At 50.4% G+C, this 26,573-nt stretch overlaps 1 protein-coding gene across 1 annotated transcript in view; it reads right to left on the reverse strand.

Annotated features, from left to right (window-relative positions):
- St8sia2 (ST8 alpha-N-acetyl-neuraminide alpha-2,8-sialyltransferase 2) overlaps positions 1–21,804 on the reverse strand; it is a 63,175-nt gene extending 41,371 nt beyond the window's left edge. The window contains exon 1 of the mRNA XM_003475263.4: positions 21,512–21,804. Coding sequence (XP_003475311.1) covers positions 21,512–21,609 — 98 coding nt within the window. The 5' untranslated portion in view covers positions 21,610–21,804. The remainder of the gene's footprint in view (positions 1–21,511) is intronic.
- Between the last annotated feature and the right edge of the window lie 4,769 nt (positions 21,805–26,573).

The following is a 26,573-nucleotide window of genomic DNA, read 5'->3' on the forward strand; positions in this document are numbered from 1 at the left end:
GAGTTCTCTTTCCAATGGCTCTGGTTTTACAGCCCTGACACACTTCCCTGTAAACCAAGGTCTTGTGGGACCTTGAGAAATCCTGGACTGATGTCCATGCTGTTGAAGGTCACAGTCACCGCCCTTTAGAACAGAATAAACCAACTGCTTCTGTGGAGCCCGATAGTCCCCTTGGACCCCTGATGGTCCTCAGAGATGTTGCTGTTCAACAGTGCAGACTGCAGGGAGGCAGTAGAAGCCATGGGTGAAAATGGTGGTTTACTGTAGTGGAACCGAGTTTCCTGAAGGGTGTTGCTTTCTTAGACGCTGTGCTAGGGCTGGTCCAGAAGGGTCTGCCCAAGGTTAATCCTTGCATTTTTCTTCTTGACAGGAGAGGCACATCTTGTCTGAAAGTGGCCTGGACAGGTAAGGTATGTCCAGATTCCACAGGACTGTGTAGAAAACTTTGTGCGGAGACCCTCACAGTGTGACCTGTCCCTGCCTGAGAGGATATAGCCCATGTATTGGCTCAGGCTAAGTCTCTTCTCTCTTCTCTGTCCAATGAACGGAGTGAGAAGCTGAGTATCCTGTGGGCCGTGGACTGACTCCTCCATCTTGCAGTGACCCTGTTCCAGGCTTTGGTTGAACTTTTCTCTCCACCTTTACTCTCAGCCCTTCCCTTGGTATCTTAGTCACTGTCTTGCGGGGCAGAAAACCTGATACCCACGACCTACAGGAGGAGAGGTTTATCTTGTCTCAGAGACCCTAAGGATTCGGTCCACAGTCAGTCAGCTCCAAAGCCATGGAGGGCCATGGTAGGAGGGCCTGCAAAGGAAAGCTGCTCGTGTCATGGCAACCAAGCAGCAGAGAGACAAAGGAGAGCAGGACAGGAGGTACAACTTTCCAGGCCACACCCCTACTGGCCCAGCTCTTCCAACCAAGCCTCATCTGCTGGCAGTTCTGGGTTCATCTGTGGTTTAATCCACCGGTGAATATAGACCCTGCCATGATCCAGTCATTTTCCAAAAGCTCACCTCTGAACACATGAGACCTTCGGGAACATTCCTGATCTAAACCATGACAGCTAGACGTTGGAGTTGCTCAGAGCATAGCCTTAGCATGGTCCATATGCTAAACCCCATCCTCTACTGTCCCTCAACAAACCAGTGACACCTAGATTTGCCCTTGAACGCCTCATGCCTGGCTCCAGACTCAGTGTGTCCTGCTATATCCTGCTTCCCACCCTGCTTTCTCTCAGCGTTCCTGCAGAAAATGCACCTCGAGATTATCCACTGAGAACCAGGACACTGTCTACCTGCCACACTTCCCCTCACCATGCCTCCTCATTGAGGGTCCTACGTGGGGACAGCAGGTGCCAGTGCCATCCCTCTCCCTAGATCCCTGCTGTGACTCCTGCCTTCCCACCTTGTGTGCACAGGCTATCTGCTAGTCCCTCTCATGGAGGACCCCACTTCTGCATTGCAGACTGCACTGTGTGACTCCCTCCTATGAACTCTTTGGCTTCCCTCATAGGTCCCTCTAGCTTTCAAAGATCAAGTTCAGATTCAGTAGCATGGTGCAGGGAACCATCTCTGAGCTGGCCCCTCTGACCTGGTCTTTTCTACCCATCCCCCTTCTAACTTTGCTGCCATGGAAGTTTCTAGAATGTGCCAGCCAGTTCCCAAAGTTGTACCTCTGAGTATTAACTCTCTCTGTCTGTCTGTCTGTCATTCCTTGTTCTCTTTTTCATTTACTGAATTTAGGGGATATAAACAGCCAGCCTGAGGTCATAGCTGGGTTAAATATGTCCTGGGGAGCTTGCATCACATCATGCTAAGCCTTTTAAAGATCAGAGGCCAATATTTAAAACTCAAAATACTGGCCATCACAAAACATCTTAACTTCTGCCTTCCACGTGATCTGGCTACATGTGACCATAGTAACTGCAGGAGTTGAGAAGCAGTCGTAATCTTTGTGCTGGTGGTGGTGGTGGGGATGAGGGTCTATGTGGAGATATTTTCTCTCCAATCTATCCCACTCTCCCATATCACTGCTTATGAAGGTTGGCTGCCTGGACACTGAAGCCACAGGTAGTAGAGATCCCTGGGCTCTCTCCTGTCGAGCAGTGAACCTCAGCCCTTGTCACCTTCTACATGAGGGTCTGTGACTCAGAAGCCTGTCTCATCCTGGGTACTGCAGGGTTCTAGGACCTGAGGACGTGGTGGGGGTCTTTTCTCAGTAACAGGAGACAAAATACCCAATGATGACACCAAGCATTGGCAGGAGGAGCAACACTCAGGCCACAGTCCTTTTCCTTGTAATGTTCAGAAAACAGCAGTGCTGGAAGGGAAATGTTGGAAGATCTGTGCTTCCCGACTCTGGGTGAAGCTGCTGTCTTGCTGGGCTCACTGATGGTCCACCTGATAGTGCAGGAAGAGGAAGCCGGCTATGGGCTCTGGAAGGATGCTCACTGCAGGGGTCTGCAGATTGGCATCCCTCCCCACCTCTCTTGCCCTGTGCTCTGCAGGAAGTCAGGGGTCTTGAAGGAGCTGAAATTGGAGGGCTTCTGCTGTGAGGGTCCTCCATGAGAACAGAATCCCAAGACCTTAGAGAAAAAGCCCCTCAGAGCTCAGAAGATGACTTCATGCAGCAAATGTCACTGGAGATGACAGACAGGATGGGGACCCTCAAGGCTGGGCCACATTGATGCTAGAAGCAGGTGTCTGAATGGGAGATTGAGAACAACTTTGCTGGTATGGACAGTGGGGAGGAGAGTAATAATCACACTCAGCACTGCCCAAGCCCTCCACATGGGGAATTCTTGTTGTGGGTTTACTCCTCCATCCTCACAGCATCTGTGGGAGGGCAGCATTTTAATGACTCTCATTTCTCTGAGGGATGCTAAGCATCATATCTCAGCACCTGCACAGAGGAGGGTCTACTAGAGGCAGGGTTCGAACCCCGCTCCCCCTGACAGGTGGTCTCCAAGTGGCTAACTAGGTGCAAAGTGGGTAATGGGGTGCAGATAGTCAGAACTAGAGTGAAGTTGAAGCCGAGAGAAGCAACCCAGCCCAGAAGCAGAGGATGAGGCCAGGTGATCCACATATCTGGATCCCCTCAACTGGTTCCAGGCACACATGAGCAGCATCACCAGCTAGCATGAAGGAGAAGGTAGGAAGCTATGTCAGGGGAGAGGGGTGTGTGTGCAGGGTCATCCCCTATGACTTTATGCCTGTGTCCTCCTCCTGGGAGGTTCTGGCCCTGTGCATTGAAAGTTTCCAGTAGATTTAGACCAGAAATTCAGCTTTCAGCAAGAGACTGGAAGTTGCTTTTCGGCCTAAGCACCCACAGGTGAGAGGCACAAAGAGAGAACAAATGGAGCCTCGCCTTAGATTTTCCTGTTGCCTTGAGTATCAGCACAGATCGCCAGGCCAGCGTGCTGGGGCCTGGAGGGCACAGCAGAGGCAGAGAAACCTGTTGGGTCCAGGGAGGGGCCGAGAACTGGTGGCTCTAGACAGTGCCCTGGGGACAATGGATCAGTGTCCTGGAGGGCTTCACAGGAGGGACTGCCTCAGAGCCTCTGCACCTTCTCAAATGTCCCACCATCAATCTCCTGCATAAAATTTTAAGAAAGAAGATGAGGTAAGTGCAGGATGCGGGTGTGGGGAGCCTGCCTTTCTTTGGGGTTTAGAATCATCTGGAGGCCAGGAGAATTCTTGACTTGCTGACTCCCCCATGTGAGCACAGTGGGTGGGGGAGATCTGATCCTGTGGCAAAGCACTCAGCACCTGAGGGGCTTCACCAGACACATTCGGATCCCAAAGAGCTTGGGGCCATCACGGGTAGAAGAAGCCCAGGAGCTCTATTGCTGACCAGGGGGTGAAGAGAAGGGATCCAGCCTCTCTGTTTTCCTGACAGAAATGTCTTTTTAACACAATACCATGAAAGAAGCTACGTAGCAGAAGAGAACACAAGCTTTGGTGCGATGCCTAGTGCTGCCTTTAGTAGCAGAGTTTGCAATGCAGTTTCCTCACTCCTCAAAATGAGTAAGCTGTGAAGAGTGAGAAGGGTAATGAACAAGGATACACAGTTTGACAGCTGCTGTTCTTATTTGGTTTTTATTCTCTTATTAAAACTCTGCTGAAAGGTAAGTAGTTATTCCTGTGTGCCTCTATCCTCCTTTTTGTTTTCATTAGCGTGCATTTATTGAGTGCCTACTACGTGATGGGCTCTGAGCTGGGCTCTGGGGTCACAGTGGGAAAGCAGACCCAGCATTCAATTTGAAGGTGCTTGAAGTCTAATTTGGAGACAGGAAGTGCATGTGCGCACACACGCACGCGCACACACACACACACTGGTTCCAGCAAAGGACAGAGTTGTAAATTCCTATCCATTGCCTTGGGTGGTACTGGGAAGGAGACACAGGAGAAGCAGAGAACATGCGAAGGGTGAACTCACAGCAGGCAGGCACAGGCTGCATTAGGAGGTGAAATTTGTCCAAATCCTAGAGTAGGAGAGGGCACCGTCCTCGCAGAGCACTGTGGAAAGAGTCTCAGGCAGATCTTTGCCTGGCCATGATGGGCGAATGGATCCTGATGCTCCTTTCTTTAAAACTCAGTGATGTCCTGGGTCTCCTCCTTCAAAACATGGCCTCTGAATCTTCATCTAACCTTGTCTCCTCCCCACCACTGTTTATTGGTCCTATTTCACTTCAGGGTTGTAGGTTTTTCATAGATCCTCTGCCCCTTTCCTGGTCTCCATTTCTTTCTCTCATTTTTAGAAATTCATTTTTGTTTGCAGAATATTCTTCACCCCACCTGCTTCACCTTCCTTTACGAGCCAGTGGCAAGGCCAATCTCTTTCTTGTAGAATCTTACTTTGCCTCATTACTCTAAGGAACGGGCCTTGTGAATGTCATCAGGAATCAGCTGAGGACCAAGCCCAATGGCCCTCGTGCGTCCTTATCCCCCTGAAGGATCCACCTGCCTTCGTGTGCACCTCTTTGATTCCCACTCTGGTCTCTGGTCTCCTGGCACCTCTTTGGCCATTTTTCCCTATAGCTTTTGCTTGCCTGGTCTCTGCTTCCAACTCTCAATGAAGACAGAGGCCTGGGTTTTTTTGCTTGGGATTTTTGCTACAGTAGGAGTTTCATCTCCACTAACAGAACAGCTTCTACCACGATCTCCTCAAAGGTGGCTTCAGGTCTCTGTCTCCAGCCCTTACATCTCTGCTACATATTTTTCTCATATGAATTGGTTCTGGTTGCCTACCACCTAGGTGACCATGGACCTGTTACTTCTCATCTCTGGTCTTAGTTGCTATACCTATAAAATAAAAGGGGAATGGGCACACTGGCCTCTTAGAGCCCTGCTGGGTCCAGCAATCGGTGACTCAATGATTTTTAAAGATCTTCATCTCCACACAGATGAACTGAACTCCTTTAAGTCATCATGTTTAAAATGAAACTCATCCAAGGATCCTAAAGCACAGCTGTCCCTCTGGATTTCTACACCACAAAAGCCTCAGCTGTCTTCTCAGATGTTAATGACAGTCCCCGTGGACTGCAAAGGTGTCAGCCCTTTCCTGTAACCACAGCTCACCAACTCTTTCTGCCTTTCCACTGATCCCACCGCAGCCCAGATCTGGGTGGTCTTCCCAGCCCTGCTCCCGCTGAGATACTTGCTCCTTGTGTACAAACAGCTCCCAATTGTCCATAGCAGCTCCTCCTAATAGGTCTTGGATCTCTTTAATAATGCTTTGAAATGTATGGATTCTCTCCTCAGAAGAATGCTTATTGTAATTCAGAGGGATCACAGGTTTCCTGAAAACAGCCAAAGACTCTTAATAAGTCCTTGGACCTCAAGTTAGACCAAAGACAATCCCAGATAATCTGAGTTCTTAGTCCTTAATATCTTGGCTCTGAGCCATCTTCTGACTTTTCTTCCACCTTTCAAAGCTCGGCTCCAGCCAAGCCCTACACATAAGAACAGATCCTTGTATTGCTAAGTCTCTGGCTCAGGTTCTTCTCCCCATCTGGATCAGAAACTCCATTCTTTTTCCAGCTAAGTCTTTGAACCCTCTTTTCTTTCTTTCCTTTGTTTCTTTTTTGAAGGGAATAAAACAAAACAAAAGAGAACAAAACAAAACTGAAAACAATGTAGAATTTCAAAATCAAGGCAAAAGGAAATCCCCCATAGTTTCTATAATGCATATTGTTATCCTTAAACAGATGCTCAGACTACTGGTCCAGGCCTGCAGAGTCAATCAACCAATACAAGCATTAAGATGTTTTTGTACTTCAGTTGCTATCATCCCAGCCTGTGTACCTCTAAATCAGCCAGTTGCCTACGTGGGGGAGGAAAGGGGGTTCTTGTCTCCCAGCCTGTGCACTGGCTGGCTCAATGGAAAGGCTGGCTGACTTCCCGGTTCTTTTTCTGCCCCATGGCCTCTGCTGGCTCACAGAATAAACCCTCTTTTCAAGTGCCAACCTGACCTTGCTTTCACTGGAAGTGTCTCTGTCACATGCAATCTCCTGTGTAGTGTGAATCATCAGACACACAATACAAAATTGTCATTTTTTCTTGCATTACATGGCAGGCTTCACCATAGAGGTCAGGGGCTAGGCTGAGAGACCATATACATAAGAGATTTGTTGGCAATGATTTTTCCTGGTAGAAAAAAAAAAACCCTAACTTCCAAAATCACCAAAGAGTTCTGTTTGATAAAGTTATTCTATATGTTGTTATACACACAGGTGTTTTTGTAAAATGTGGTATGTGGAACACAATTTATCCATAAAACCAATCCTGTTATAATACAGTGATTCTCTGAGTGGCACTGGATCATGGGGAGCAACGAGGCTGTCGACCCCCATCTTGCAAATTTATTGAGTGGTTTTGCTGAGATGTGAAAGAGTCAGATGCTGCACCTGGAAAGGAGCAGATGCTGAGTATGTTAGTTTATCTTTCTCTTCCTTTATTCTGGACCTTTTTTCTCTTTCATACAGAGCAGGTGGTAGGTGAAAATAGACCCGTACCTATGATTGCCCTCATCTAAATTTGCAGGGTGAGGAATTTAGAAACACAGCAAAAAGATTAGCTATTTCTGGGAAGTCTAAACTCCACTCAATAGCGAAATGTGCTGGGATGGCTGCCCGATTCTGAGGCCTCAGAGTTAGAGAAGGCCAAGGGGTTCATCTAGACTGGTTTTTATAGATGGGAAATTGAGGTACAGAGAGCTATGTGCCTGCTCTTAAGGCAAATCCACAATCAAACCTCAAGCTGCTGAATTTTCAACTGCAAACACATTTCTCAGTGTCACACAAGATCTCTGACCCCCTTGGACCTGTCTCCTTGAGCACTTATCTGTGCATTTACAGCAAGCCATTGCAAGCCACCTGCCTAAGCACAGACCCTGTGAGCACTGGTATAAAGTGGACCTGATGCATTTTGTTCTAACAGCTTTGTGAAGATAGCAAAACTTCCCCTATCACAGGTGCCAAAAACCAGGGACCAGGGGCCAGGGAGTCATCCTGAAAGAGGCACTGGGAGGGCCCTGGAAAGCTGCTGTTTCCACACTCAATGAGGAAGAGCTGGGCTATCTCAGCAGACTGGCTCAGGGCACACTGTCCATGCTAGTTTTGCTGAAATACTGCATTTGAGAAATAGTTATTGACCATTCACAGGGCTGGATGGTGGGTATACAGAGATGAACAGGACAGAAATGGATCCTTCCCTCATGGAGAACCATCAAGTGGAAGATGAAAAAATAAATAAAATAAGAACAAAAGTATACTGCCACCTCATCCAGACAGAGCAAGGCTAATCTCTACCTATTTCTAAGACAGAAAATAAAAACAGCACTACACAGTGGGACGCTGATGAAGACTAAAAATCTAAAAGTCAACACATCTTACTCTGTTTTATCTCAATTGATCTCAGCTCCCTAATGCTTGAGTTTCAAAAGGTGAGATTATGTACCAGTAAGACAGCCAGACCAGCACTGATTTAAAAACCCTCTCCCATGCTCCAGGATCACGGAGGCAGCGGACCCTTATTAATCTCCTGTTATCAGGGAGATCTCAGTCTGCCAGGAGCCAGCTCGGCTGATTCCCAAGTCTCACTGCATCCCTCTGTTCTTCTGGGTTCTGTGTACACAGCCTAGATAGTGCCATGAATCAGACCGCTAAGAATACTTACTTAAACGTGGTATATTAATCACTTTGTATTGCTGGGACAATGCATTTGACACATACCACTTCGAGGTGAAAGTCTATTTTGAAGAATGCCAGAAGCTCTCCTTCAGTATTTTTTTTTAAGTACCAGGAATTGAACTCAGAACCTTGTGTTTGCCAGGCAGGCGCTTATGCCACTGAGCTATATCCCCACCCCGAAAGTCTATTTTGGGTCATTCATGACTTGAAGTTTCAGTCCACAGTTGACAAATTCCAAGGCAGAAACACAGTGGAGGAGAATAAAGGAGGAGGGCTTCTAGCACTTCATCAGCTGCTAGAAGCTGACTGAGCAAGGAAGACCAAAGAGAAAAGGGGCAGGAGCCTGAGGCAGTCTCCAAGGTTGTGCACTCATGACACACCCAGATACAGCCAGAGATATGTTTTACCGATCTCCTAGGCAGCTCTCAAACCAGCCATGCTGACAACCGTGAGTACCCATCACAGGCAAGCTGGTCTTTGTTTATGGAATAGGGGAGGAGGGGGAGGAGCTTTTTCTAGGAATGACATAGAACTCAATGGGTTTTGAGTCAAACAATCACAGGATCTCTCTCTTTTGGTCATGGAAAGCAGCATGCAAATGATTCCATACTGCAGGTGATGGGTCTTCCTGAGCCTTCCTCAAGAAACTGATTCCTTCCCTTTCTTTCCTTGTACTCATTTTTGGTTTTCCTCACAAGCATTCACTATGCAAGGGGTGCACAAGCATGGCTAATGGGACACAGATCTGAAGGGGTCCTGGCTCTGGGGGAAGCACAATCTAGCAGGCAGGATGGGTACCAACGACAAAGTGATGCCCAAGAGAAGCAGAGTGCTCCAGGAGAAAGGAAGGCAGGGAGGAGCTGGTGGTGTCACAGAGGCAGAAGGTCCTTGTGGAACTGACTACTCACCTCTCCTCTTGACAGGATCACGCTCTCCCCTCTCCCAGAGAAGCGAGGTGCACACCATTTAAATCACCCACAGGATTATTTCGCTGAACTTTTTTTTGAAGTGTGCTGAGCAATTTTCCAAATATGGTAATAAATTGTTTCTGGAACTAGGAACCTTCTGGAGGATGAACTCACTCACCCTGTATGGAAGCTCTGCAAAGGCTTGTCACCATCGGGACAGCTTTGTTACCATTAGGACAGACAATGGCCCTGGCAAAGGAGTGAGGCTGGCTTTTCATTTCACAAACTTCATTCATTCTGAGTCCACCTTCATATGTTTTGCTAACTTGACTTCATTGACTTAATTCTAAGTTTTAAATTGACGCACTTAAAAACTTAAATGGATTTATCACTGAAGCCATCTTTATAGCATTAGATATAAATAGAGTATCAACATCCCTTGCCCCAAATAGAAGGTAATAGCAAGAATAAATATAATTAGGTTTTTGGCTGCCAGCCTGCCCAGAGGCTGTCTTTATGGGGAAGAGCAGATGGGTTTTAAAAGGTTCCCCCATACTTGCCCCCTGTTTTCTCTAGAGGCCTCCCCTCTCCATTCCTCTGCTTTATAGAGCTGATGGGGGTCTTGGGCATGTGACTGTCACTGGGCGGGCTCCCAGATCTGCTCAGGAAGCCCAGGACTCGGGGAACCATTCCAGTCTACGCCGACTGCCAAGGGTGGCCGTGTGCCCTGCGAATGGTTGCAGCCTTGCCAGGCTCACGGCGGGGTGCAGGGATGCAGCTGTGGAGAGCTTTGCTCTCGGTGTCCCCAGAAACGTCCTCAGGGTAAGACAAAGCCACTTCTGGCTGTTCTGTAGCCGCCTTCACCTCACTGAACAGACTGATTTAGCCCGTGGTCTGCTGGCCTCACCTCAAGGGTGCTCCTGTCCTCTGTGACAGGATAAAGAGAGGGAAGCGGGTTGGGAATGGGCCTGACTCAGCAACACAGACAACGAGACCCTGAAAATCTTCGGGGTTCTTTTTCTGTGTTTATGAAGTAGTTTTTCTACCAGACTCTCAGTTTGCCTGTCCATAAAAAGGGTTTTCTGGCTTTTAAAATAATAAATATACAAACTGATACAGTCTATGAAGAGCTCCTGGTATATGTGTGGGCATTCCACAAGTGGCTTTAATAGGAATCATTGTTTATTTTTCATTTAGGACCACGTAAGGGTCTGCACTGGGCAATAGAGATATATGGACAAATTTTCCCTGGTGAGAAGGGGGAGGGTCCCTCCTGGGCCAGGAGCACTGGAGAAGCCAGCAAAAATAATTACAGCGAAGTATCAGTCATTTAGCTATAGGCTATGTTCTGCCTAGCGTGCTGCTAGGTGATTTGGTTGTGTGAACATCACAGAGCGTACGAGGCAGCTTGATGGTGTAGCCTGCTACACCCAGAGGCCGAAGACCACAGCCTGCCGCACCTGGTCCACCAGCCCGAGCAGCAGCACACAGGGGAAGTGTCTGTGCATCTAACACAGAAAAGGTACTCACTGAGGAGAATTTCTTTGCACTGTTGTCATCTTAGGGGACTACCATGTCAACATGCAGTCTGGGGTTGGCTAAGCTGTCCTTCGGCGAGGGCACAAAGGTATCCCCACCAGCAGAGTGCACATGCTCTTTGGCTGGGGTCTAGCCACTCACGGTTGGACTTCACAGCCTGAGGTTCAGCATGTCTACCAAAGCTCCCAGGTGACATTGGCATTGCTGCTCTGAGGACCACACTTTGAGGAAGATGACTCTAGTCCAGTGCTTCTCAAAGTGTGGCAGTCCCAAGGGCTAGCAGCATCAGTCTCACCAGGAAGTTGTCCAAGAGGCAAACACGCAGGCCCGGGAACACCCCAGGGTGGGGCCCTGCAGCCTGTATTTAATAAGCCTGGGAGGTGATTCTGATTTCAGGGGCGCGGTCTGTTAGAGATGCCTGCCAGATGCTGCAACACCTGTGCCTTGGTGCTGGAGCCTGGAGGAAAGGAGACAGCGGGAGCCTGGCTTTGCCCAGCCTTGCAAGATTTTGCTTTTGGGATCAGCATTTTGAGACTCTCCTTTTGGGCCCACCCTGGAGTTCAAAACACAGTTTTGGTTTTGAGGCTTCTCTGCAGGCAACTCAGAAAGGGAGAGCGGGAACTGGATCTGGGAGGGGCAGGGGCCCGGGCAGCTGCAGCCGCAGCCATCTCCCTCCTCCCCATCGCTCTGTGCTGTCCATGGCCCAGTGTTTGGGATTGCAGGTCTTTCCCTGAGTGTAGACAGGCAGGCAGGCCAGGCTGACCACACGAGCACAGAGACAGTGTGTGTTTGTGCTTTCCGCAGTCCAAATCTCCAGGTGTGGTGTGTCTGGGCCACTTCCAGCCAGCGTATGCAAACAGACTGGCCAAGTAATGCGTGCTTCTGTCCTCCCCTCTCATCTCCCTCCACCTCTCCCTACCATGCTTTTTGGCACCATATTATTCCTTAAATTAAATAATACTCACTTTGATGCTGCTTTGTTAAAAGCACAACTGTGCTCTTAAAATAAATCAACACGTCTTGAGCACCTGCCAGGCATTCTTCTGGCTGCTTTCATTTGTGTATGTGTATTCAAAAAATTGTGGCAAGATACACATAACATAAAACCGTTAAATATTTTTAAGTGTGCTCCAGGGATGTGAGGAGCACTCACACTGTACAGCCATGGCCACCACCATGGTCTCTAGAACTCTCTCATCTTGCAGAACTGAAACTTTGCTTCACTAAGCACTAACTCCTCACCCACCGCTTTCCTCTGCACCCCTGACATGCGCCTCTTCTGTCTCTGAGGAGTGACTGCAACAGGTGCTGCAGCACCCAGGATCGTACGTCATCCGTCCTCTTGTGACTGCTTTATCTTGCTTAGCATCACGTCCCCGGGTTTGCCTGTGCTGTAGCATGCCCCAGAATTCCCTTCCTTTTTTAAGGCCGAATACTATTCTCCTGCATGTACAGACCACACTGTGTTTACCCGTTCATCTGTCAAGGTGCGCTTGGTGATTTGGCTACTGCAAATAGTGCTGCTTCATGCATGGTTATAAACTACCTAGCTGAGTCTCTGCTTTCCAGCTTTTTGGATATATACCCGGAGGGGCTGGGGGTTTAGCTCAGTGGCATAAGCGCCTGCCTTGAAAGCAGGCAGTCGTGAGTTCGATCCCCGGTACCGATAAAAAGGAAAAAGACAAAAAAAAAAAAAAAAAAAAAAAAAAGATATATACCCGGAAGTGGGATGGCTACATAACTGGTCATTTGTGCCATGCTGTATTTTTTGAAGGACTTCCTTACTGTTTTCTGTAGTGGCTGCACCCTTTTACCTTTGTGTGTAATCACTTGCGTGTAATCCTCAGAACACTGTCAGGTGGAGCTCATTAACCCATCCTGTGGATTAGGAAGCTGAGATCCAGCAAGGTGAGGACACCCGCCTGAGGTCAGGTCATATGTGTTTCACCACAGGCAATAGCTGTAGCTGCTCCAGATGGCCCAGTGTCCTGTAACTGAGCCGTGAGTACAGCTCAGGGATGACCGAGTCCTTACAGGTAGAAGTAGGTGGCACCTGGAAGATGGGCATGCAGTCATTCTGCACTGCTGGGGGTTAGAGCCAGGCAGGGGGCAGCACTGGTAGGCTGGGGGCAGGGCTGCTCTACCACCAAGGCTGGCCTCACTCTTCTTTTCTGGGGGACAGTGCACCCAGTCTGGCAGACCATGCTTGAGAGTTTCATTATTTGCTTCTGCTAAAGTATCTTGATGAGGGCACAGTTTGAGCACCATCCAGAATCCATCTGAGTCAGGTCCTCCATGTGGGGAACTCAGAAGTGCAATAGGAAGGATTTTGCTGCTTACAGGGCCACAGCACACCCAAATCGCCAGTCCTATCACTTTGCCAAGTCCATTTTTGCCAGACATCTTTTGCCTTCGTGATTTCAGCTAAGCTGGCTTTCACCGAGAAAGGTGTGAACCAGCCTGAGTATCCTTTCTCTGACTGCAGCCAATGTTCTTTGTTAGAAATTGGAGATGGAGAATAGCATACAGTCATGCCTCGTGGGCAGAGTCCAGGTGCACCTGTCTCTTCCTCAGTGTCATGGAAATGTGGCATCCAGTGACAACAGCTGCCATTGTGTGTGGGGGGGTGCCCCTCCAGAGTCTTCTCTATGGCCTCAAAAGTTCCCAGCATCTCTTTACAACCCTGTATGGCACAGAAAGTGAAACAGAGTGGAGGAGGTCCCCGGAGGAGGTTGGAGACAGTGCAAAGATCTTTGCTACATAACCATATCCCAGAGCTGGCGGGGTGTGTGTGCAGGCAAACCTGGTTGTAATTATGGCTCTTCCTTTACTAGCTGTGCTGGGACCTCACTGAGCCCCAATTCCCTCTTTGGCAAATAGGCATAAAGTGTGGTCAGGAGGACTGAGTGAGATGACAGGCGTGAGCCCCCAGCAAATGGCTCAGCTACTAGGAAATGGAACTCCCTGAGGTGAATCGCCCTCCTGCATGAAGCCTGCCCCTTCCACAGGCGCATCTGTCTCTCCCCTTCCCTTCCCTTCCCTTTCTTTCCTTTCCATCCCCTTCAATCCCCCTCCTTCCTTCCTCCCTCTCTCCAGGCTCCACCAGCCTAGGAAAGCAGGTAGTGTGAGACCTTCTGTCTTTCCCCTAAAGAAAATGCCTTAAGCGTGTGTGTTGTTTTCCTCTTCTCTCAGTGTGTGTGCCTCTCTCCTAATGAGATGGTCAAACGACACCACACTCCAGAGCCTTTCTGTGGACTGCTGGAGGGCAGGAGGCAGTGGGTGGACAGGGCAGAGTGGGGCACAGGCAGTGCTCCCCAGCCTACATTAAGGTATTTCGGACCTGGCATCCTCAAATTGTAACGATTCGTTCAGCTGCCACATCCCACAGTGGCCTGGGCTCTGACACGCTGTCCCCAAGTGTCCTTCATCTTTACTGCCTCCTTGGTTTCTCCCACAGATCCCTGAGTTTCCCAGGTTCATTCCTGGGAAATATGAGCTTGCATATTTTCCTCACTGGGTATCATTTAATATTGTTCTCCCTGTTCTTTGGAGCCTGGGTTCAAGTCTCAGCCCTGCACCTTCCAAGCCTGTGTCACTTCAGCCAGGCTATTTAACTGCTCAGTGCTTCAGTTTCCTCATCTGCAAAATAGAGATGAAAACACCGTGGACCTCATCAGACAGTGGGGAGGCCCACAGGGGTGGATTCACTGAACCTCTTAGAATATCACTGGGCACTGGGCAGACACAGGAAGGTGCCCCTGCTGTGATTCCCTGCAGGCATCAGCTTCTGCAGGGCAGGGACTGCGTGGGCCATGCTCTGCTTTCTGAGTCAGACCTGAGTGCACTTTGGGGACCCAGGCCCCCAGACTGTTGGCAACATTCCCAATACCTTGGGGATGGGCATTGTCAGTTACCAACCTCTTTGGCTAAGGAAGAGCATTACAAGTGCCCTCTGCCACCACCCTCTTAATAGAGAGGACATCTTAGTCTTCCAAAGAAAAACAAACATCACCTCAGTGCAGAAGAATTCTGAGTCAGTGACACTTGATGTCTTGAAACTAACAGAACAGCCTGGCTCGCTGTGTCTTTTCTCCTTTTCTTTCTTTGCTTTTTCCTTTCTGATTGACTCCGAGCTGCACAGTAGTATTTGGGGGCCACAGACTTGGGGATCATTTCAACCTCCAGTTATGGACAAAGGAGAAACAGGAGAAGAAATGGAACCTTCAAAAGGGACCAGGAAGCGGAGCTGAGCGCCTCTGGGTTCCTCCAATAACAAGAAAGTGCCAGGAAACCATCTGAAAGGACAGTGTCACTTTCACACCGGGCATTTTTGGAACTCAAGCAACGGCACCAAGGGGGGACACTGGATTTCCATGGGGAACACATCAGGGAGCCCAAGAGCTCATGAGTGTGTCTGGGTGGAGCCAGAGCTGCCAACGTGTAGTATAGACACGAGTCGTCTCTGGAACTCTGTTCTTCCTTCTGGTGGAACCATTCTTTCCACACCACTGCAAACTGCAAGTCAGTGACAGCTGAGGTGGGGAAAACACTGGGGCTAACAGGTGCCATCAGGACACTGGGCAGCTTGTGAGGCGGGTGACGAATTGCAGGCGACTGGGGAGAATTTAAAGCCAGCCCAGCTGCCCCCCAAGGGAGTGACTAATCTCAACACTTAAAGACGAGCCCCAGCACCAGAGAGACAGCACGCTGGCCCCAGACCGGCAGTCACTCAGCCACAGGGGACGGCGCCTCACCGCAGCAGAAGACAGACACCTGACTCACCCGGGGGGTGGCAGGCGTGCTCCTGTGCAACCTGCCATCTGTCTGTCTATGTCATGTTTGCTTGAAGCAGCAGAGAGAGCTGCTTAAGGAGCTTGGCTGGGACCTGCACAGCTGCCCCAGTCTGGACCAGTACCATTCCCTGGACTGACCAGTGTCTTAAAACAAAAATACCACTTTGGAGTGCTCTGTAAGGGGCTCCTGCAGATGATACACACGCCTCGAGGGGCCCTCACATTTCTTACGTTCAACATGTCTCCAACATCTCCCTTCCTGCATCCTTTCTGGGGCCCAGGGCCTCTGGGAGCAAACAGCTGGCTCATGCCCTGGGTCTTCTCTCAGTGTTGGCCTGGAAGTCGCCTAGGGTGGCAGTGATGCAGCAGGCAGGGCAGCCACAGTGGCACTCTGGGTGGTGGCTGTTAGTTTTATTTGAACTGGCAGTGGGCAAACACCCTGGTCCTCCAGTTTACAAACTAGAAAGGGCTTTTACCCCCACTGGCCTGTCTCTCAGTACTGTGAGCCAGTGAGCAGAGTCTCAGCCATGCTGTGCCTTCCACAGTGGACACACGAGAAAAGTGATTCCCTAAAGGCTAAGACAAGGCGTTCACTGTTATTTGAAGAGCTTAGAAGTTTCAGGAGCAGAGAGACTCAATGCTTACTTGTGCTAGACCATAGCCCGCGTTTACTCATTCAGAAAACACTCTATGGGCTTCATTGTGTAAACCGCATGCTTATCACCAGGGGCCAGTGTCCAGGGATAAATAAAACATAGTTGTGGACTCCATCTCCATAGGACGCTGGTGTGATGGGACACTAAGGGAGCACACAGGAGGAACAACTAACCCAGACTGAGAAGGGGTAGGGTCTAGAAATGCTGCGCAAGGGTGATAACAGGAGAAGAAATAGGGTAACCAGGGGAGAGGACTGCAGATGGAGCAGGAGCAGCAGGAAGAACAGCTTGTGCTGGGGCTGGGGGCCGGGGGGGGTACTTTTCCAGTAAAGAGAACTAGCATGTGCAAAGGCACTGAGGTATTAAATCATGGTCTGGTCTATAGAACTGGGAATAACACAGAATGGCTGAAGCCTCCAGAGGTTGGAGAGAGAGAGGCAAAGGCTGGGTCACCCATGTCTTTGTATCCCTTGTGAAAAGCAAAGAAAGTCTTTCTAGAATTGCACTTGCTCTGAAAAATATTTATAATTTGCAATTTACAACACTCCCAATTTGTAAAACCTAAACAATCTTAAAACCTAGCAACCCTGCTTCACAAGGGGGAAAGCAGCCCTGAGTGCTGAGCTGGTTTCTAGGATGGGTATCTATTTACAATGTAAATGTGATGCTAGGAACAGTTGGCAACAAGCACTTGGAGCAACTGAGTTAAAACCAGACCTTCCCTATTTCATCCTCTAGTTGTGTTTATACTGGAGTGATGTACAGCAAGATGAAGGAGAAAGAATGGCTTTTTTCCTAATAAAAACCTTGCATCACTTTGAGCAAACATTTATTCTTCTTACAAAGTAGCCAGGCTGCCACTGGTCAAGGCCACCTTCTATGGTTTCCGGCTGGACTCACCCACCTGGCCTCCCTCTCAGCTGGCGGGCTGGTGGCCGCAGCTGCTATCTGCTCACCGTTTTGGGGGTGGCTGATGTTAGATCTCGCCCCATTCCATTTTTTACTTTCCCAGACAAGGCTTGATGCTTGGCAGGGTCCTGGCCATTGATTCTGACAAGTCAAATGTCCATTCCAACAGAAGAGTGCCAGAAAGGGACCAGTTGTTAAATAGCTGTGCAAGCCGGAGCCTGAATGCCCAACTGCACGGTGTTCAGAAGAAGGAAGGTCCAGCAGCTGACCTGAGAACCAGGCTTGTCATTGGATGGGTACTTCCCCTCCTCAAGAAGTGAAGCCAAAGCTCTGCTTGTGCGCCTGGGGTGCTCTGGCCCATGGCAGGTGAGGGTTAGCACAGCACTGAACTTGGCTGGACCAGAGGGACACCTGGGGGATGAGTCCCCAGCCCCTCTTCAGCCCGCTCTATTCACCTTTTCTCTTGCTAATTAGCTGGGAGATAGAAGCTCTTGACACCCTGCTAGCCTGCCAGGTCCTCTGGATCATGGCCTTCCTGGGCTGCTTAACTCCCTTCTCACTGTCAAGAGACCGTGTTTTGGCCCCTGTAGCACTGGGGTCAGGCACTTGCAAGTTACACCAGCTCTTTGAGTCTCAGTTTCCTTATGGATAAACTGGTGGAAGCAACAGTACCCAGCTTAGAGGGCTGAGGTGCGGATTCAGTGAAGGGGTGCTCCTAATTAGCACAGTGCCGGGCGTGCAGGGCTCCACACATAATAGTTCCTGCTGGGCCTGGAACACGGCCACAAGCAGGAACAGGTTCACATCTCTGAGGAACCTGAGGTAGCCCTTGGCTCCTGCCAGCAGACACTCAGTCCATGATAACCATCACTGTCATCTTTGCCATTGTCCTGAGTGCCATTATTATCACTGGCTGTTTATTTTTTCTTGAACCAGAGCTCTTAGGTCTTTTATGATGACAATAGTTCATTTGGGCATGAGGACACTGGGTTGTAAAAGAAAAGACCTGTACAACTCGCCCCACTTGTAGACGGCCAGGGCATGCTCTTGAATAAGTGATGTTAGTCTCAGAGTAAATTAACCCCAATTGAAAACAGGAGGGTGGACTCCCACAGCCGGAAGCTTCCTGTCCTAAGAGTTTATGAGTCTCAGCCTCGCCTGAAGATGAAATGTATGACCAGTGCCAGACTGAGACGGATATTCATCTAACATGCTTAAATATTTTTTTTTTTTTGCAGTACTGGAAATTGAATCCAGAAAGCCCTGAGCTGTATCCTCAGCCTTTTAAAAATTTTCTTTGAGACAGGTCTCTCACTAAGTTGTTCAAGAAGGCCTTGAACTTGTAGTCTTGCTCCCTCGGCCTTTTGTGGAGCTGGGATTCCAGGCATGCAGCATTGTGGCCAGTCTAAACCAGAAGATTTCACTTTACGACTGGGACCAACTGGTTTTAAAACTTGGGAGGCCTCATGAGTTGAGCATTGGGTTCAAACACAACTCCTTCCAATTTCTGACTTAGATTTCAGTGTGCTCCTTGGCTGCCAGGCCGAACTCTCCAGGTGTCCCACAGAGAATCTATCTATCTGTATTTCCTTTCCTTATTCAGCCTGAGCTGCATCGGAACAAGAGAGTCAGAAATGGAACTTTGAAAATAATTGCTTAGGAAGAGATGGGTCTCAAGCAAACCTGAAAGAAGCTCTGGCCCTAACCACATGATGTATAATTCCTTGGGCAGGACAGGACCTTGAAGCCCACCACATCAAAAGCCTCATTTTCTAAAAAAGGGAATCAAGAGCTTCAGAAAAGTGAACCTTGGTTTTATTCCTGAAGACAATACATGTGTGATTTGCTTTCTTCTTTTGCTTCACATTCCTTAGCCCTTCCAACAGGGAGCTCCAAAGTGGTCCCTCCACCTTTCCTTCCTGCCCAACAGGTCACAGGGCCCCTCTGTCCCTTGTTTTCTGGAAACAGTCATCTTTTTACAGAAGCATTGTTCTCCCACAGGCTGACTCTGGCAGGGAATTTGGGAGCAGCATGGAGAAGGGTGGGTAGGCAGATGTGAGGGCACTGGGATTCAGGGTTCCCCAGGAAGACAGGCAGGGAGGAAGACAGAGCTGTCTGACATCTCTTGCTGGTCTCTGCCAGGGAACTTAGCAGCGCCAGGCCCGGCTACTCAACGTTGGGGTGGCTTCAGGGATTAAGTAAGTGAGTATGTTGAAACCTTACTTGTAAAGTAGCCAGGAGGTGCCTGTGGGGTTCTCAGTCTCTGCCCCACATCCTTCCTCCCCCAGCCACAGTGAATCCCAGGTAAACTTCCCTTTCTCCGGGTGGACAAGAACTGAGGCTCACTTGGGGACAGACTGGAGCGTTGGTCCTGATCTATGCCACGACATTTAGGGTACTGGTCTAAGACTACCACATCAGCCTGAAAAGAAGGTGTTGTGTCAGGCCTGGGTAGCAACAGGGCAAGCACAGGGTCATCCTAAAGACCAGAAAGAAGAGGAACGGAAGATGCCGATCTCACCTGCTTGGCCTAGGATCAGCCCTGGCAGGGGCGGTGTAAAAAGAAGCAGGGCCCCCTCCCCTTCCTCTGGAGCCCAAGTGGAACAGTACTCAGGAGAGACCCTCATACAGCAGGTCCTGGGCGGCCCGTAGGTCCTCTGCCTGCCAATGCCCTTCTGAGCTCAGGCCTTGGAGCTGTGTCTTCTGTACCCTTGTGGAACAGCTTACTGTGGGGAGTGGAGGTTTCAAAAGCGTGTAGTGGGAAAATGCAGGACATGCCAAGTGATCTCCTGATTGCACTTCAATAATTCAAAGTTCCGGGCATTCAGGAAAAGTTCAGGGTGTGGATGAGCTGAGGTTACCTGTATGAAGTAGTGCTTACGCTTTTTATAGCAGAACAATAGGCAGCTGTTGCCCCTCCCCCCAGCACCCTCAAAGGTCAGCAAGGGATGTGGATCTGTGCCGCTCACGTCTGGAGAACCTCGGCACAGTGTCTTCCCCCACCGTCACCCCGGGCTTGCCTTCCCCTCTCCTCTCTGACCCCGGAGTTCCAGGTGAGGAGCACGGAAAAGTAGCTCTGCGTGGGAACCGGTGGCACTCTGCATATTAAGTCTACCCCGTTTCTGAAAGTTTCCCGAGCTTTTGGGGAAATCGAGGACACGGAGGCGGAAGCGCTGAGAGAGGGATTCTTGAGGCACAATGGAGCCCCCAGAAGGAATCCTGGGGTTGCGGAGATGGGCAGAGGCGGGAGAAAAGGAGAGGGCAGGCAGTGGCACCTGCCCCCAGGTCAAGGTCCTTCGGTCCTTGGCATCTTTTCTTCAGGACCGCATCTCCTTCTCCAAGGGCTTCCTGGAGTGGCGGCCCTCAGAACGCGCTGGCAACAAATGAAACCGCGCGGGGACAAAGGAGGGGCGCGAGGCGCGGGACGCGCGGGAGATGTTCTGCTCCGCACTGATCCCGCAGGGGAGAGGACCTCTGGGCGGCTTCTGAGAAGCCACCTTGGGCTTGTCAGGCTGCCCCAGAACCCTCCGGGTCTCCCCACACGTATCTGCCGCCCTCCGGAGGTGCCGAAAGGGGCTGGGCTCGGCGTTTGAGACCGCGGGGTGGGGCACGACATCAGCCTCCGGGACTCGGGGCGTAACGGTGCGTCCCGCGCCGCAAGTGCGCGCCTGGGGAAGCCCCGAGCTGCAGAAACTGCAGGTCACGGTCCCGCCCCGCCCCTGGAGAGATCAGGAGAACCTGGCGCGGCTGTCGCGCACCTGAGTGCCCCGAGCCCACAGGGCGAGGGCACAGACTTTCCCGAAACGACTCGGTTTCTGCGCAACAAGCGCGGCAACCCCGGGGTTGCCCGGGACGTCGCGGGGTTGGCAGATCATCCGGCCCCGGGGAAGGGCTGGGGGCTCCCTCCAGCTCGGCGCGCCCCGTCTCCCGCGGAGCTGGTCCCCACACCCGATCGCGGGCAGGCGGGAGGCGTGCGTGTCGTGTGCCCGTGTGCAGGGAACAGTCCCCTTCCTGGGAGCTCAGGCACAGACCCAGTCCTCTGCTCCAGCTGAGGGATCCCCTCCCCCCGCTCCGAGATCCCCGCGCGCCCCCTGCCCACTTTGCCAAGGCGAGAAAACGGCCGAGCCGGAGACAAAGAAACTCCTGCTTCCCTCCACGCTCGGCCCCTCCGCCTGCCCGAGACACTCCCCGGCGCCCTCCCTCGACCCGGCGACACTGTACTCGGACTCGGGAGAAGGGGACCTGTGGGCAAGTCCGCTTCCCGGCGTGGGGCGGCTTGGGGGCGGCCGAGCACCCCGCCCCGGAACACCCACGGCAGCCGCGCCCCCACCATCCTCCCCAGACCGTCCTGGGTCCCTGGCACTGTTGCCCCCATCCCAAACCATCCCCCGCCTCTGCACCAAGGGACAAGGGGGCGCAACGCACACAAAGCGAGTGGGGGTGGGTGGGCAGAGCGCGGGTGCAAAGGGGAATCCCGGCGGGGCTCGTGGCCGAAGCGCGGGCGCAGCTATTTACCCGATTTCTTCTTCGATCTCGGAGATGTCCGCGAAGATGAGGAAGACCACCAGCAGCGTGAGCGCGGCCAGCATCCAGCTCCGGAACTGCAGCTGCATGGTGGGCTGGAGCCGCCGGGACCCGCGCGGGCCGGCGGAGGAGCGGGCTGGAGGGCGCGGCGGCGGGCGCGGAGCCTCGCGCGCCACGCGGAGCCGGGCGGACCCTGCGCTCCGGGCGAGTCCCGGCCGGCGGTGGCGGCGGCTGCGGTGGCGACAGACAGGGGTTGCTCCGGTGCTGCGAGCCCTCTGGCTCCCTCCGGGCTCTCGCCTGCCCCGCCCCTCCCGTCCTCTCCCCTCCCCCGCCCCGCGCCCGGCTCCGCGCGCAGTTTGACAGCTTTGCTCCGCGCCTCTCCGCCTCCTCCCACCAACTCTAGCGTCCAGCCGCTTGCCTAGGCTTCGCCCGCCTGGCTTTTTAAGCTTCCAAGGGCTTGTGGAGGCTACCACTCCCGGCCTGGGAAGGAAGGCTGGGCTCAGGGCACAGAGCGAGACCGGGAAGCGTGTGAGCCGAGCCCAGGGAAGCGCGCGCAGTGCCCGGCGCACCCTGCCGGTTGACAAACGCCCTCCCCTCTCCCCTTTGTCCAGCGTCCTCGCTTCCTCTCAAAGTTTTCCCTACACAAAGACCAACACCCCTCAAACAGCCTCCAGCGCGTGGCAAGGAGGCGCTTTCCGCTGCTGGCGAATTAGGAGAGGAGCGAGAAGCCAAAGGAAAAGAAATGCCTGAGGCAGGCCAACTTTGGTGGACATGCTGGTTGCAGTTCGTGAGGCAGGTGCTGAGCCCGGGAAAAACCGCCTCCTCCAGGAAGTCGCGTGAGCCCATTAGAGCCCGAGACTGAGACTTAAGCTCGGAGTTAGCAAACGGCTCGAAATCCTGGTTTGGAACTTGGGGTCCCGCTGAAGTGGCCGTGCTCTCTACAATGGCAGACTCAGTGCCCACCCTGCCTCTGTCCTGGTGCTGCTGACTGGGGTGAGGCGGGGAGCTTTATTCTCCCTCAACTCTTGCCCTCCTTAAGCAAAATCAAAACCTGCCTCCTATCCTGATCAAAAGCCTTCTAGAAAAATATGGCTCCCTCAAGGGACAATGTCCTAACGTGGAACATTTTTATTCTTCTCCAGCCTAGGACAGTCCAGCTCCAGTTACATTTTGCACCAACCTAGCCTGGGGTGGAAAAGGACCAGTAAAGTGTTATTGGAACTGGATAATTACCTTTAAAAATATTTTTTTCCTGGCTCTAATTATAACAATTCCTGAAATCAGGAAATGTAACTTTCCAGAAATGACCATCTGGTTTGTGAAAGGGTCCCAGAGGTTTGGGGTGGGGGGGAGAGGCTTACTGGAGAAGCCTGATGACTGTCCTAACTGCCTGGCCAGCACCTGCAAATGAGGGGGAGTAACAGGTTGGCAGTGTCCCCAAGACAACACTGAGGGATCTGGGGAGGGGTGTTTGGTAGCAGCTAAGTCTTTCCAGGGCCACACAGAGACAGAAGAGGGCTTTTCCCATTTTCCACCAAAGGGCTGCCCATGCTCAGAGTGCTTCTGTCTCTTTTTGCATAAAAATGGGGAGTAGGAGAGAGGCTTTCATGCTGGGGGTCTTCTGGGCTTCACAGGGCACAGGGCTGGGAAGCAGGAGGAGTTCTTATCACCCTGGCTGGAGAGCAGGACAGGAGCACAGAGGGGTGGAGACATTTCTGCCTCAGCCTCCTAGTAGATGTCTTCTCCCCTTTGCAAAGCCCAGGCATCTTCGCCTGTTTTCACATTTGGGACAGAGTGGGTGTGTGAGACTCTGAGGTTGAGCACCATGCCGGGCATCACTCTCCCTATCAGCTAGAGGCAGGGACAGAACATCAAACAGGGTTTCACATCAGTTTGGTTGCCCGTGAGTCTGGCCGGACTGATTCTAAGTTTTCAGAAAGCCTAGTTCTTTCCCACTGTCTTACTTGACAGGTGACTGGGGAGGTGTGAGCTGTTATCATTTTTGCGTTACTTTTTTGAGATGAGTGACCGGACAGCTGAAAAACGAAGGGTAAGAGCAGGAATACCTGGTTCCTGCAGTCACACCTCTGGCCACTCCGTTATTCCATCATGTTTATCGCACATCTTGTTGTGCCAGGTTCTGAGTTAGGGGCTAGAGGTACCAAGAGAGACCTCATTTCCTGCCCTCTAGTGGCTCACAGTTCAGAAGGAGCATACTCAAGTAACTAATTATAAAATGGATGTGGGCTACAGCAGAGCCAGGGTTTCCTGACCAACTTGTAATTGACTAGGAAGATCATCCCTAAAAGCAAGAAGAAACCCTCTCGCATCTTTCTTCCATGTTTCTGTCTTTCAATCAGCTTGGTATGCAGGATGTCATCAAGGTACTGCTACATGCATCAGGTCAGGCAAACTTCATTGCTACAAGCACAGGCACAAAAGAAACTATTTCAGTTTCCTATTAGGTGGCTTGTGTTTTCATCTCTGACACCCGCCAGGGGAGAGTCATTACGATTGGCTGGGAAATGGTGAGACTTGTGTTTGCTTTATAGGGAAAGCCTTGTACCCAGGCCCTCAGAGCACTGTTGTCTAGCTAGCAAAGTAACATAGAGGCTCTTCTTGCAGTGGGAGTCATTGAGAGGATGGTAGGGATCTTGTGTTTAACACAGATCCTGTCTCTAAGCCCTTATGCTGGAATCCTCTTGGGCCAGCCACTTTGATGGTGATCTTTGCTATCTCTGAAAAATGCATTTGTTCCTGGAATACGGAAAAAGGAAGAATGATGGGATTGGCAGAAAATGTTAGGCTGGTGATGCAAACTGCCACACAGGCCCTCCCAGATCGCCCTGCTCCTTCTGAGCCCTCTGTTTCTGCAAGCCCGTTTTCTGCCTTAGATTCCCCAGAAATGGGGAGTTCCACCATAACCATTTCTTTAGATAGAGTCATTAAATGATTGGGTTAAAATGCAGGAGTTCATATGGGAGTGGCAACAAATTAAAAGTAATTACTATCCATTAACATTTTAACTGGAATTAATAGAGTGTATTAGCTATTCAGGCAACTAATAAAGGACTTGGGAAGTTGTATTAACAAGGAATAGAGTTGCAGGGGGTTCTGCAGAAGCCCAAAGGGGTCCAATGGGGTCAAATAGAGCTGCAGGATGGCTCTCCTGTGTCTCTGCCTCTGGTTTGTCCTATCATCTGCCAGCTTCAGGAGTAGGGTCCCAACCCAGCCTGAGTTCATGAGAGGCCCACACTTGCATATTTAACTAAACTCCTCCAAACCCACTCTAGCCATGCAGAATTTTCAGCTGAACCTTCTTGGGAGCAGTAAGATCTAGATTGATAATAACCTGTTTTGAGTTAATGACTGGGGAGAAAAAGCAAGTCCAGTGTGTAGGGAGAGCTGGCATTTGTGAACATGCACAATTGCAGAAGGCACCGTCTGGGGCTATTTCTATTATTTAGTCCTCATGGTGATTCTTTCATAGATTCCATCATCATTTTGCATTTGAGCTAACTGAGGCTCATAGGGGCTAAATTGCCCAAGGTGGCTCAGGTGGCAGAGAGGGAATTTCAATTCACGTGGCTCTCCTTGGCCTCAGCAACTTCTGGGATCCTAAGATTGCCAAGATTCCCTCCAGCAAGCCGGGAAATTCAAAACAGATTTGCAAAGAGGCACCTCCTTTGATTCTTACTATATCCCCTTAGTTCTGGTGTGTCAGGATTAGGGAACAAATCTATCTTTCTTTGTTGCATACCCTTCATCATTTGTGATATCACAATCATAAATCTCTATTCTCATCTTTCAACATGAAAAAGGCTAGTCCTTTCAATCAATGTAATCTTTTAAAAAAACCTCAACAGTAAATAATTATTCAAAATTCTTCCCAAACACAAACATCTCCTTGTTCAGACTATGAAAAAGAAAAAGTACCATCTTTTTGTAGTTAATGCTCTTTGAGAGAGTTCAATGCAAAGAGATGATAGTTTTGCTTTTTCACGGTCTCTGAAGATGTTTGTGCGTTTGGGAAGTACAGGATGTGAGGATCATGGAAAAGGGTAAATCAAGGTGGGATGGATTAAAAAGCTACTGCATTTCTGCACCTTCAGCAACTCGGAGAACCCCTTTTTCTTTTTGATTATACATTAAATTCAAGCCTTCTCACGGATGCAACATTTTCCCCCTTCCAAATCAGAAAGAGAGTGGTAACAATATGGGAAAGTAAAGGGGCACATTTGCATTCCATTTGTTAACTTTCGTAAATAGCAAAATTGTAGTTTAGCCAAAGAAAGAAAATATACTCAGGCGGTAGCTGTAAATGTTTCTGGAATTATCAGCAAGAGATATTGGGAGGGATGTGGGAGCGAGCTCCACAGAGAGTTGGAGGTGACAGAGAGGAGAGCAGTGGCTCTGCTTTTTGGCTGGGATTTTGACAGTCTCATCAGTTGGGATGAAAGGTAGTTTGGAAGCAAACTACAAAGTCAGGTAACAGATAGTAGAGAAGGATGATTGTCATTTGGAGCTCTGAACCAGACTTCTTAGCTTGCCTACTTTATCCAGTCCACCATGATGCCCTCTGTATGTGACATCTGAGGAAGTTGGCTGATTCTACCCATCCTTGGCTCTCAGTCTTTACTAACTCTCAGCCCTGGTTCAGATGATGGACTCCAGTGTTCCCAGAATTGGTGGACATCATGTTTTTCCTGCTTCCTCATTCCCCTGACCAGTACCACTTTGTCTTGTCTTTTGTGATGAAGTCTGTGTGGCTGTACATCATGACTTCCCAGATCCCTGTTGTATATCTGGGCCTAAGGTAGAGGGTTGGGATGTAGCAGAGAATGAAGCAGGCAGAGTCCTCTCCTGGAGGGGTTTGGAGCCCAGTGGGATTTTCTAGATGAAGGCCCTGTGTCCAAGAATTTCAGAGATTTACCCACCGTGCTGCCACTAATTTTAAAGCCAAGAACTAGATGTTCTAGATGTCCTGCCTTTGAACTGAGCTCAGTGTTAGCTCTTTCACAGATACACATTTTAATTTCACTTCTCATGACAT

The sequence above is a fragment of the Cavia porcellus genome, unplaced genomic scaffold, assembly GCF_034190915.1.
Source record: "Cavia porcellus strain 051 isolate PalLab524CR breed Dunkin Hartley unplaced genomic scaffold, mCavPor4.1 scaffold_6, whole genome shotgun sequence".
NCBI classification, from domain to species: Eukaryota; Metazoa; Chordata; class Mammalia; order Rodentia; family Caviidae; genus Cavia; species Cavia porcellus.